The following is a 13,267-nucleotide window of genomic DNA, read 5'->3' as shown; positions in this document are numbered from 1 at the left end:
AAATTTCAGTTAATAGAGGAGAAGACTCGGTTGGTTGAATGGCTTAACTCCACTCCTATATCTTGTGGTTTAACAGTAAATCAGTGTGACTGTTTCTCTCACTTTCCCTTCCTATGTTACATTGCCTGCCTAATGCTGGGAGCTTGGTGTAGTCTACAGTTGAATGCAACCCCATACTCCAGATCCTGGTACACCCTAGTTTTAAACATACACTCAGTGGCCTTTTTATTAGGTACACCTGTACAGTTGCTCATTCGTGCAAATATCTAATCAGCCAATCATGAAGGAGTAATCAATGTATAAAGATGGTGCAACATGGTGCGAAAACAAAAAAAAAACATTCAGTGAGTGGTAGTTCTGTGGGTTAAAATGCCTTGTTAATGAGAGAGGTCAGAGGAGAATGGCCAGACTGGTTCAAGCTGACAGGAAGGCAATAGTAGCTCAAATAAACATGTGTTATGACAGTGGTGTGCGGGAGAGCATCTCTGAATGCACAACACGTCGAACCTTGAAGTAGATGGGCTACAGCAGCTGACGACCATGAACATACACTCAGTGTCCACTTTATTAGGTTCAGGAGGTATGTAATGAAGTGGCCATTATGTGTATGCTCAAGGAGTTGACCTGTGTTTATTTTGTGGGTAACATCATCACTATCATCAAATGGTAGAGACTAACTAGAGTGCTTCCAGGTGAGTGCCTAGGTCAATCAGCTTAAATAACAGACCACTATCATCTGTCTGAGTGGCTTCCAGCTGAATCTGTCCTGAAGAGCTTGTCAGGCAAAATGGAGTGGCATTTGATTCAGAAGCTGAGGCTGAAATAGTAGCCTTGGCTGATTTTTAAATTCAACAACCACTTTTTTCTAGGTGGCCAGCTCATATAACCATATAACCATATAACAATCACAGCACGGAAACAGGCCATCTTGGCCCTCCTAGTCCGTGCTGAACCCTTAATCTCACCTAGTCCCACCTACCCGCACTCAGCCCATAACCCTCCACTCCTTTCCTGTCCATATACCTATCCAATTTTACCTTAAATGACACAACTGAACTGGCCTCTACTACTTCTACAGGAAGCTCATTCCACACAGCTATCACTCTTTGAGTAAAGAAATACCCCCTCGTGTTTCCCTTAAACTTCTGCCCCCTAACTCTCAAATCATGTCCTCTCATTTGAATCTCCCCTACTCTCAATGGAAACAGCCTGTTCACGTCAACTCTATCTATCCCTCTCAAAATTTTAAATACCTCGATCAAATCCCCCCTCAACCTTCTACGCTCCAATGAATAGAGACCTAACTTGTTCAACCTTTCTCTGTAACTTAATTGCTGAAACCCAGGTAACATCCTAATAAATCGTCTCTGCACTCTCTCTAATTTATTGATATCTTTCCTATAACTCGGTGACCAGAACTGCACACAATATTCCAAATTTGGCCTTACCAATGCCTTGTACAACTTTAGCATTACATCCCAACTTCTGTACTCAATGCTTTGATTTATAAAGGCCAGCATTCCAAAAGCCCTCTTCACCATCCTATCTACATGAGACTCCACTTTCAGGGAACTATGCACAGTTATTCCTAGATCTCTCTGTTCCTCTGCATTCCTCAATGCCCTACCATTTACTCTGTATGTTCTATTTGGATTATTCCTGCCAAAATGTAGAACCTCACATTTCTCAGCATTAAACTCCATCTGCCAACGTTCAGCCCATTCTTCTAACTGGCATAAATCTCCCTGCAAGCTTTGAAAATCCACCTCATTATCCACAACACCTCCTACCTTAGTATCATCGGCACACATATATCATATGTCTCACAGCAGAAAAAAACATCAATTGGAAAGGAGAAAGAATGCAGTTGTTATTACCTTCAGGGAGGAGGTACAGGAGCCTTGAGACCCAAACTCAATAATTCAGAAGCAACTTCTTCCGCTCATAGTTTATAATATTTTTATGTATCTGTGATGTACTGAAAACATTTTTCACATCATGTACTAGTAATAAATGTGAAAAAAAGTAAGGAGGCCAGTCCTAACCTACTAAGAGCACATGTTGGCTATTATAGGAGCAATATTTATTGACATCTGTAGTGAAATTCGTGTTTCCACTTGTTTTATCTGCATTAAGTGAGGCATTTTTACTATGTACTGTACCAGCAGTTATGGTCGAAATGACAATAAAAGTGATGTGACTTGACTTGTCTTGATTGTAGCAAAATTAACACATCTGAATCAGAGTAAAGTTAAGCTGAAGCCTAAATATTAACAAAACTGAAAACCCAGCAATTAACAAAATTTTCTTGTAGAACCATCTAGTATACACTCAGTGGCCACCTTATTAGGTATCTCCTGTATGTTCCTGCATCCTGCTGCTGAAACCAATCTACTTCAAGTTTGACATGTGCGTTTGGAGGTGCTCATCTGTTGTAACATGTGGTTATTTAAGTTGCTGTCGTTTTTGTGTAGGCTTGAACCAGTCTGGCCATTCTCCTCTGGCCTCTCTCATTAAGACCATAAGATATAGGAGCAGAAGTAGGCCATTTGGCCCTTCGAGTCTGCTCTGTCATTCAATCATGGTCTGATCCAATTCTCCCAGTCATCCCCACACCCCTGCCTTCTCCCCATACCTTTGATACCCTGGCTAATTGAGAACCTATCTATCTCTGCCTTAAATACACCCAATGACTTGGCCTCCACAGCTGCTTGTGGCAACAAATTCCACAGATTTACCACCCTCTGACTAAAGTAATTTCTCTGCATCTCTGTTCTAAATGGATGTTCTTCAATCCTGAAGTCATGCCCTTTTGTCCTAGACTCCACTATCATGGGAAATAACTTTGCCATATCTAATCTGTTCAGGCCTTTTAACATTTGGAATGTTTCTATGAGATCCCGCCTCATTCTCCTGAACTCCAGGGAATACAGCCCAAGAGCTGCCAGACATTCCTCATACAGTAACCGTTTCACTCCTGGTATCATTCTCATGAATCTTCTCTGAACCTTCTCCAATGTCAGTATATCTTTTCTAAAATAAGGAGCCCAAAACCGCACACAGTACTCCAAGTGTGGTCTCATGAGTGCCTTATAGAGATTCAACATTAACAAGGTGTTTATGGCTACAGAACTTCTGCTCACTGGATTCTTTTTTTGTTTGTTTATCGCACGATTCTCTGTAAACTCTGGACTGTGTGCATGAAAATCCAAGGAGCTTTTTCTGAGATACTCAAGCCACCCCACCTGGCACCAACAAACATCCACAGTCAGTCACTCAAATCACATTTCTTCCCCATTCTGATGTTTGGTTTGAACAACAACTGAACCTCTTGACCATGTCTGCATGTTTTTATGCTTTAAGTTTCTATAACATGATTGGCTGATTAGATAGTTGAACTAATGAGCAGATGTACTTGTGTACCTAATAAAGCAGCCACTGAATGTTTATGGCCATGATGTCTCTGCTCCCTTTTAGTTCCTTTCATCTTACCTCACTGAAATCTACCAGTATACTCCTCAATCCTCATCTTTCTGATGTTCTTGTTCAACCTCTGCTTAAATGCATCTAAATGCTTTGCTGTAACTATTACCTATAGCAGTGAGTTCCAGTTTCTCCACTCTTTGATCAGGATCATTACTGCACGTTACTAAGCCTCTGAACTACTCTTGTAACCACAGAATTTATGTGGCCAGTTTATCTGAATTTCTAATCAATGGTTATCTTCTGAAAGATTGATGGTGGGAAGACTCAGAAATGGTAATGCAATTGAATATCAAAGACAGGTTGTTATATTCTGCCTTGTGGAAGATCTCACGTCCAGGAACTTCTGTGCTCTTGATTTATCTCTTCAACAGAATAATAACTAGTTTTTTTCAGAAACAAAATCAGGTTTATCATCACCGGTATGTGTCGTGAAATTTGTTAACTTAGCAGCTGCAGTTCAATGCAACATAATATAGAAGAAAGATTAAAAAAAAGAGAGAATAGAGCAGTGGGCTAAGCACACACCCCCAAGGTACACCAGTGTTGATTGTTAGTGAGGAGGAGATGCTATCACCAATCCGCACAGATTGTGGTCTTCCAGTTAGGAAGTCGAGGATCCAATTGCAGAGGGAGGTACAGAGGCCCAGGTTCTGTAACTTCTCAATTAAGATTATGGGAGTAATGGTATTAAATGCTGAGCTATAGTCCTGACATTGGTGTTTGTGTTTCTATGCTTCATCAGATCTCCCAAGTGAATTTCCTGGTGATTTCCTTATACTGATGGCATGGAGATTCTTCTTCATGACAAACATTCTCTCTATATCTTTTATATGAAAATCTTCCATTATTTTCCAGAACTCTTTTAGATTCGCTCAAACCTTCCCAAGAAGCAAGGAGTCCAGTTGGCCATTCACTTTCCTAATATCATCCTTGTAAACTTTCCCGTGCTTCCACATCCTTTTGACAAACATCAGATTTTTGGACTCACAGTTTATCTGGAACTTAACTTATTATCTTCCTTATCTGAAACAGCTCGGTGTCCAAAATGGGTCATACCTTGATTGAATCAGCTGGCACACAACTTTGCTCTGGAAGTGCTACAGGAAGGACAGCCAGGTTTGTTCACTTTTGTTTAAAAGTGTTTTGTTTTTTGAATATGTAGGTCTGAAATTTCAAGCTTGTTACTGTACAAGTGTTAGCCCCAGCAAAAAGTGAAACGGCAGAATACTTAGATTTTTTTGGATCAGCTGCCACTTCAATATTAAAAAAATAGAGCATAATTAGGAAGTATAGTAGGGTACTGAAGATGACACTGCGCAGAGACGCAGTGACTTTTTCAGCTCTCAATAATGGTGCTAGTTTTAAATTCTTAGTTTTTACAATCATTTGCAAGTTGGATTGTGTTGATCTGTCATCTATAAGCCATGACACTCAGGGACGTGGGGTATTTTTTTTGTAACTTTATGTTTTTCTTCTATTGTAATTATATGTGCCACATATGCCTTGTGCTGTGTGACTGTTGATGCTGTGTATTGCACCTTGACCCCGAAGGAACAGTTTGGTTTGTATTCATGTGTATTGTTGAATAACAATTAAACTTGGACTTGTTCTCCTTTACACTTGTGTACAAATGGATGACAATAAACAATCTTGAATCCTGATACAGTGGATTTCAGTTAATTGGACACATTGGGACCAGTACATTTTGACCCAATTAACTGACTGTCCCAATTAGCTGTAGTTTCATGGAAATCGTTAAAAAGGTATAAAAAAGACACACTACTGTTTAACCGAGCAATAAATTATGCATTTAAATGAAATACAGAACAAATTAGAGCACTACTAATACTACTAGTGGTTGACCATCATTACCAGCGATAACAGGAAATCTGTGCGGGAAAAGACTGGGGCAGTTCCACTCTTGACCTCGGAAGACTGGGTCTAGTGCAGGGGTGGGCAAACTTTTTGACTTGAGGGCCACAAAGGGTTCTAAAATTTGACAGGGGGGCCGGACCAGGAGCAGATGGACGGAGTGCTTTGGTAATAAACCTCATAAGAGAAAATAAAATATCATGGGATATGTAGAAAACATGTGCTTTCATTTCAATTGAAAATGAACAAATGCATTACAATAAAATATCTGTCTTTGAAGTCCCATGGTATTTAGCTATTTATTGAAATGACTTTTAAAACACTGAAAATTAAATGAATAAAATACAGCTTTTTTAAATAGTAACAGTTATTATTTTAAAGCACTGAAAATTCTGTTATCCTTCAAGATATTATCATCATCACTCTTCTCTTGACTGTCTTTATTTCAAAAACGGTAGGAGATGCAGGTCTACTTGTCCTGCTCCTTCTTATTCAATTGTCCCCTGTGCCAAAACTCAACAACGACCTGCACAATGACAGAACAGTGAGAGCGCGCCAGTGTGCGGAGCTCTGTGCTCGCAAATCCCCGCAGGCTATCTCCCTTAGCTGGAACGCTGGCTAATTGTGAGCCGGTTCGGATGTGCCAGGAAATGGGTCGCCACAAGGTCACAAAGTAAAGCGCAAATGTGGAGTAATACGCTGCACCTCAACAAAGGTCAACGTATATAGAGTGCGTCATCTATTGGGAAAATGCCAGAATTGCGGGGAAAAAACGTTAACAAGGTTTATTAATATAATTTCATCAAGTTCTGCGGGCCGGATTAAAAAGCTTAACGGGCCGCCTATGGCCCGCGGGCCGTAGTTTGCCCATGCCTGGTCTAGTGGTACGAGTAGATGTCACAGATGGGGTCTTCCTTGGTTCCTTTATTGAAGTGGATGGCCCATGACTACTTCTGTGCCTCGTCATGCCCCTCGCTCTCTATGAAATATTGCAGAACTGCCTTCTTTGCCTTTGCATCTCATTGTAGATATCAAATACCCAGTCTGTCAAAACAGACTTTGCATAGGACAAGCCCTATCTCACCAGGGTATGAGACCCACTGGTTACCCTCACCTGATTTAGCCCGCCTGTCGAACTGGTGTACTGGGGTGTGGCCACTGTCATATGCAAACAGCTACTTGGAGCCACAGGTGAAAGCTATGTGTCTGGTGGGGACCAAAGGTAACATTGAAGATGATCTTCGATACCTTCAAATTCTCTGTTGTTCTAACTTTGCACTTTGAACTTTGGTGTGAGTCCAGAGACTCCTGTACCTCCTTCCTGATGGCAGCAGTGAGAAGAGAGCATGGCTTGAGTGGTGGGGGTCCCTGATGGTGGATGCTCATTTTCTGTGACAATGCTCTGTGTAGATGTGCTCAATGATGGGAAGGAAAAGGAATTACCCATGCATCTGTGGGGGGGAAAGGAATTGTCAACATTTCAGGCTGAAACCACGCATGAATTTCTTCTGCCACATAACATCTTGAACTGCTGAGTTCCTCCAGCACTTGCTTTGGATTTCTAGTATCTGCAGAATCTTTTGTGTTTATGAGTTTCTACTGTTCTTTGGCTCTTTGACCACATTCTTACCAAGACTATATCACGACCACATATTCCTCCTCAGGACTTCCCTTCACTGTCTTTGTATCCCATGAAAACCGAAACATTGATAATTCCTTTCCCACCACAGCTGCTGCTCGACCTGCTGTGTTCCTCCAGCAGATTGTTTGTTGCTATATACTGTCTTCACAGTGACATCTGTACTGCATTAATAACAGAATTAAATTGCAGATATAGAAGAATGGAGGTTCTAATAAGTCTTCTATGTTTCCAATTTAATTCTATTATTAGGTCAATTCAATTCTCCAGTTTGTTTTACTGTACTATTAGGTGGAAAGGAACAAAAAGAGGATGTGTAAATTTAAATAACACAGAAAGAATTTAAAAGGAATGAAATGCTAGATTTTTAACATCTTACTTTTCTTCCGCAGTGTGAATGGGATTGATGTGAAAGTTCTACAGTTACAGTGCACAGAGTTCAAGGCTCTTTACCAAGCTGCAGAGGTAGAAAGGGACAAACTAGCAGAACTGGTTACCATCCTGCAGAAGAGGTAAGAATAAGGCCATCTCCTTGAAATTCAATAGTTTTACCAGTCCATCATATCAACATCCTGGAGATGGAGATCACCAGAGGGTCATGACATAAGAGCAAATTAGGCCATTCAGCCCATTGAGTCTGCTTCACCATTCCATCATGGCTGATTTGTTATCCCTCTCAACCCCACTCTTCTGGTTTCTTGCTGTAATCTTTGATGCCCTTACTAATCAAGAATCTATCATCCTTTGCTTTAAATATACCCTATTACTTGTACTCCACAGCAATGAATTCCATAGATTCACCACCCTCTGGCTAAAGAAATTCCTCTTCATCTTTGTTCTAAAGGAACACCCTTGTATTCTGAGGCTGGGCCCTCTGGTTCTGGACTCCACCACAAGAGGAATAATGAAAAGAGTACTCGCCAGTCCTCTGGGAGTTCGCCCTTGACTAGAGAGGACACAATAATATTGGTCAAGGCCCCAACAATATCCTGCCTCTCTCAATAACCTGGGCATATCCCATCAGGCCCTGGGGACTTAACCATCTTAATGCTCTTTACCTCTTCCTATACCTTGAAATGCCCTAGCATATTAGTTAACAGAAAATTAACTGAATCAGTACCTAAGTACTGCAGGAGCAAGAGCAGGTCAGAGGCTTGGTTAACTTGCACTATTGACTTACTTCCTGGCTCTCCTAAGCCTTTTCATCATCTACAAGTCAGAACCGTGGTGAAATTTCCAGAAAAGAACTCAAAGTGAATTCAGAAAGCCAGGAGAGACCATGAAAAGTCCTTGCCAAGTAGGATTAAAGAGAACCCCAAGGCATCGAGAGCAAGAGAATAACCAGGGAGAGGGTAGAACAACTTAAGGATAAAAGGGGGAACATTTGTATGGATGTGGATGATGTGGGTGAGGTCGTTAATGAGTACTTTACATCAGTATTTACCAAGGAGAGGATGTGGAAGATAGAGAGATCAGTGTTGAATGTATTGATATACTAGGGCATTTCAAGGTAAAAGAGAGAGATAGTGTTGGGTCTCTTAAAGAGCATTAAGGTGGATAATTCCCCAGAGCCTGATAGGATATGCCCAGGTTATTGAGAGAGGCTAGAGATGGTTGAAGCCTTGACCAATATTATTGTGTCCTCTCTAGTCAAGGGCAAAGTCCTGTTGAACTGGTGAGTTGCTATTGTTAGCTAATGTTGTTCTATTAGAATATAGACATAGAACATAGAAAATCTACAGCACTATACAGGCCCTTTGGCCCACAAAGCTGTGTCAAACATGTCCTTATCTTATAATTACCCAGGATTACCCATAGCCCTCTATTTTTCTAAGCTCCATGTAACTATCAAGCAGGGAACAAGGGATAATCCTGGAAACTATAGTGGGGTGAGTCTTACATCAGTAAGTTACTGGAGAGAATTTGTAGGGATAAGATTTATGAGAATTTGGAAAACCATAGCCTAATTAGGGAGGAGAGCCAGTATGGCTTTGTACAAGGCAATCTGTCTTACTTGACTGAGCTTCTGGACGAGGTGACAAGGATGGTTGATGAAAGTAGAGTGGTGGATATTGTCTACAGGGATTTTTAGTAAGGCGTTTGACAAGATGCCTTACTACATGGGGGGGCTCATCCAGAAAATTAATTCCTTGGTAAGTTGGCTGCTTAGATTCAGAACTGGCTTGCCCATGGAAGACAGGGTAGTGATTGAAGGAACTTAGCTGAAGGTCTATGATTCATTGTGTTCTGCAGGGATCTGTATTGGAACCTCTGCTTTTTGTGATGTATATAAATGACCTGGATGAAAATGTAGATGTGTGGGTTAGTAAAATGCAGATGATACAAAGACTAGTGGTGTTGTGATAAAATAGAAGACCGGCAAAGAACACAGTATGGTATAGATCAGTCACAGATATGGGTGGAGAAACGACTAACGCAGTTTAACCTGAACAAATGTGAAGTGTTGCACCGTGGTAGGTCAAATATAAATTGACACACTGTTATGGGTCGATAAGTAAAGGGACATTGGAGTCCAAGTTCTTTGCTCCTTGAAAGTGGTACACAGTTTGATAGGGTGGTTGAGAAGGCTTATGGCATGCTTGCCTTTATTAGTCAAGGCACTGAGTTCAAAAATCAGGAAGATATGTTGCAGATTTATAAACTCTAAAACAGTTAGGCCATCTCTGGTGTATAGCATACCGTTCTGGTCGCCCCATTATAGGAAGGACTTTGTGAGGGTGCAGAAGAGGTTTACCATGATGCTACCTGGATCAGAGGTCATGTGCAACAAGAGGCTGGACAAACTTGGGTTCTGTTCCTTGGAGAGGTGGAGGCTGAGGGTAAATCTGATGTAAGTTTATAAGATAATGAGAGGCATAGATAGAGTAGACAGACAGTATCTTTTAGAACCATAGAACATTACAGCACAGAAACAGGTCTTTTGACCCTTCTTGGCTGTGCCGAACCATTTTTCTGCCTAGTCCCACTGACCTGCACCTGGGCCATATCTCTCCAAATCCCTCTCATCCATATACCTGTCCAAGTTTTTCTTAAATGTCAAAAGTGAGCCCGCATTCACCACTTCATCTGGCAGCTCATTCTATACTCACACCACTCTCTGCATGAAGAAGCCCCCCTCAATGTTCCCCTTAAACTTTTCCCCCTTCCCCCTTCACCCTAAACCCATGACCTCTGGTTTTTTGCTCCCCTAGCCTCAGTGGAAAAAGCTTGCTTGCATTCACTCTATCTATACCCATCATAATTTTATACACCTCTTATCAAATCACCCCTCATTCTCCTACGCTCCAGGGAATAAAGTCCTAACCTATTCAACCTTTCTCTGTAACTCAGTTTCTCAAGTCCCGGCAACATCCTTGTAAACCTTCCCTGCACTCTTTCAACCTTATTAATATCCTTCCTGTAATTAGGTGACCAAAACTGCACTCAATACTCCAAATTCGGTCTTACCAATGTCTTATACAACCTCACCATTACATTCCAACTCTTATACTCAATACTTTGATTTATAAAGGCCAATGTACCAAAAGCTCTCTTTAAAACCCTATTTACTTGTGACGCCACTTTTAGGGAATTATGTATCTGTACTCCCAGATCCCTCTGTTCTACTGCACTCCTCAGTGTCCTACCAGTTACCTTGTATGTTCTACCTTGGTTTGACCTTCCGAAGTGCAATACCTCACACTTGTCCGCATTAAACTCCGTCTGCCATTTTTCAGCCCATTCCTCCAACTGGTCCAAATCCCTCTTCAAGCTTTGAAAACCTTCCTCACTGTTCACTACACCTCTAATCTTTGTATCATCAGTAAATTTGCCAATTTGCCACATTATCATCCAGATCATTGATATAGATGACAAATAACAATGGACCCAGCACTGATCCCTGTGGCACACCACTAGTCACAGGCCTCCACTCAGAGTAGCAATCCTCCACTACCACTCTCTGGCTTCTTCCATTGAGCCAATGTCTAATCCAATTTACTACCTCTCCATGTATACCTAGGGACGGAATCTTCCTAACTAACCTCCCATATGGGACCTTGTCAAAGGCCTTACTGAAGTCCATGTATACAACATCCACTGCCTTCCCTTCAACCACATTCCTTGTAACCTCCTCGAAAAACTCTTAATAGATTCCCAGGATTGAAATGTCTACTACCAGAGGACATGCGTCTAAGGTGCTGAAGGTAATTTTAAAGGAGATGTAAGGGGCAAGCATTTTACACAGAGTGGTGGGTGCCTGGAATGCTCTGCTTGGGTATAGGTAGATACAGTAGGAACTTTTAAGAGATGCTTAGATAGGTGCGTGAATGTGAGAAAAATGGAAGGATATGGATATTGTGTAGGCAGAGGAATTAGATTAGTTGGCCATTTGATTATTAATTGGTTTGGGACAACATTGTGGGCTGAAGGGCCTGTTCCTGTACTGTATTGGTCTGTGTTCTCCATTTTCCATTTTCATGGGTGAATGCAATGCTACCATAGATCACAGAATACCACAGCACAGTACGGGCCATTTCGCACATGATGTTGTCCTAACCCTTTAACCTACCCTAACATCAATCGAGCCCTTTGCTCCTATATAATCCTCCATTTTTCCTTAATCCGTATGCTCTTGTAAGATTCTCTTAACTACCTCTAGTGTATATGCCTTTACCACTAACCCTGGCAGCATGCTCCATGCACCCACCATTCTCAGTGTAAAAAAACTTACCTCTGACATCCCCCCCCCCTACTTTTCTCCAAACATCTTAAAATTATCCCCACTAAGCTTACTTGTCTTTAATTTAGGTGCTTTTTTTTTGCTAAATTCTCTTAGCATATTGTCATTGTATGCTTAATTTTGCACTGTTTTAATGTTCCTCATTGGGATTTGGGGTTTTTAATTTGTAAAATGTTTTGAAAAACTAATAAAAAAAAATTAAAAAAAAAAATTATCCCTACTGGTATTAGCAAGTGTCTCTGACTGTCCACTGTATCTTTGTCTCTTATCACCTTGTACACCTCTATCAAGACACTGCTTATCCTCCTTCACTTCAAACAGAAAAGCCCTAGCTTGCTCAACCTATCCTCATAAAACATAGAACACAATCCTCAAATAAACTAAGTGCTTAGATTAAATATTGTAAGGTGACACTACAAATGCGATGCAGCAGGGAGTTCAGAAGCCTAAGGCCTGAAGCAAGAAACTGTTTCCCATCCTGACTGTTCTTGTTTTAGAAACAGAAACACAGAAAACCAACAGCACAATACAGGCCCTTCGGCCCACAAAGCTGTGCTGAACATGTCCTTACCTTAGAAATTACCTAGGATTACCCATAGCCCTCTATTTTACTAAGCTTCATGTACCTGTCCAGGAGTCTCTTAAAAGACCCTAACATTTCCACCTCCACCGCTGTCACCAGCAGCCCATTGACACACTCACCACTCTCTGAGTAAAAAAAAACTTACCCCTGACATCTTCTCTGTACCTACTTCCAAGCACCTTAAAACTGTGCCCTCTCGTGCTAGCCATTTCAGCTCTGGGATAAAGCCTCTGACTATCCACACAGTCAATGCCTCTCATCATCTTATAAAATTCTATTAGGTCACCTTTCATCTTCCGTCAGTCCAAGGAGAAAAGGCCGAGTTCACTCAACCTATTCTCGTAAGGCATGCTCCCCAATCCAGGCAACATCCTTGTAAATCTCCTCTGCACCCTTTCTATGCCTTCCACATCCTTCCTGTAGTAAGGCGACCAGAACTGAGCACAGTACTCCAAGTGGAGTCTGACCGGGGTCCGATACAGCTGCAACATTACCTCTTGGCTCCTAAACTCAATCCCATGATTGATGAAGGCCAGTGCACCATATGCCTTCTTAACCACAGAGTCTACCTGTGCAGCAACTTTGAGTGTCCTATGGACTCAGTCCCCAAGATCCCTCTGATCCTCCACACTGCCAAGAGTCTTACTATTAATGCTATATTCTACCATCATATTTGATCTACCAAAATGAACCACTTCACACTTATCTGGGTTGAGCTCCATCTGCCACTTCTCAGCCCAGTTTTGTATCTTATCCATGTCCCACTGTAACCTCTGACAGCCCTCTACACTATCCACAACACCCCCAACCTTTGTGTCATCAGCAAACTTACTAACCCATCCCTCCACTTCCTTATCCAGGTCATTTATAAAAATAATGAAGAAAAAGGGGTCCCAGAGCAGATCTCTGAGGCACTGGTGACCGACCTCCATTCAGAATATGACCC

At 41.5% G+C, this 13,267-nt stretch overlaps 1 protein-coding gene across 1 annotated transcript in view; it reads left to right on the top strand.

Moving 5' to 3' along the window:
- The window catches only part of ccdc13 (coiled-coil domain containing 13), an 81,263-nt gene that overhangs the window by 51,817 nt on the left and 16,179 nt on the right, over positions 1-13,267 (top strand). Inside the window, exons 11-12 of the mRNA XM_059971756.1 lie at positions 4,519-4,602; positions 7,390-7,509. Coding sequence (XP_059827739.1) covers positions 4,519-4,602; positions 7,390-7,509 — 204 coding nt within the window. The remainder of the gene's footprint in view (positions 1-4,518; positions 4,603-7,389; positions 7,510-13,267) is intronic.

Source organism: Hypanus sabinus, chromosome 6 (genome assembly GCF_030144855.1).
Source record: "Hypanus sabinus isolate sHypSab1 chromosome 6, sHypSab1.hap1, whole genome shotgun sequence".
Lineage (NCBI taxonomy): Eukaryota > Metazoa > Chordata > Chondrichthyes > Myliobatiformes > Dasyatidae > Hypanus > Hypanus sabinus.
This window is presented reverse-complemented; position numbering and strand designations above follow the sequence as displayed.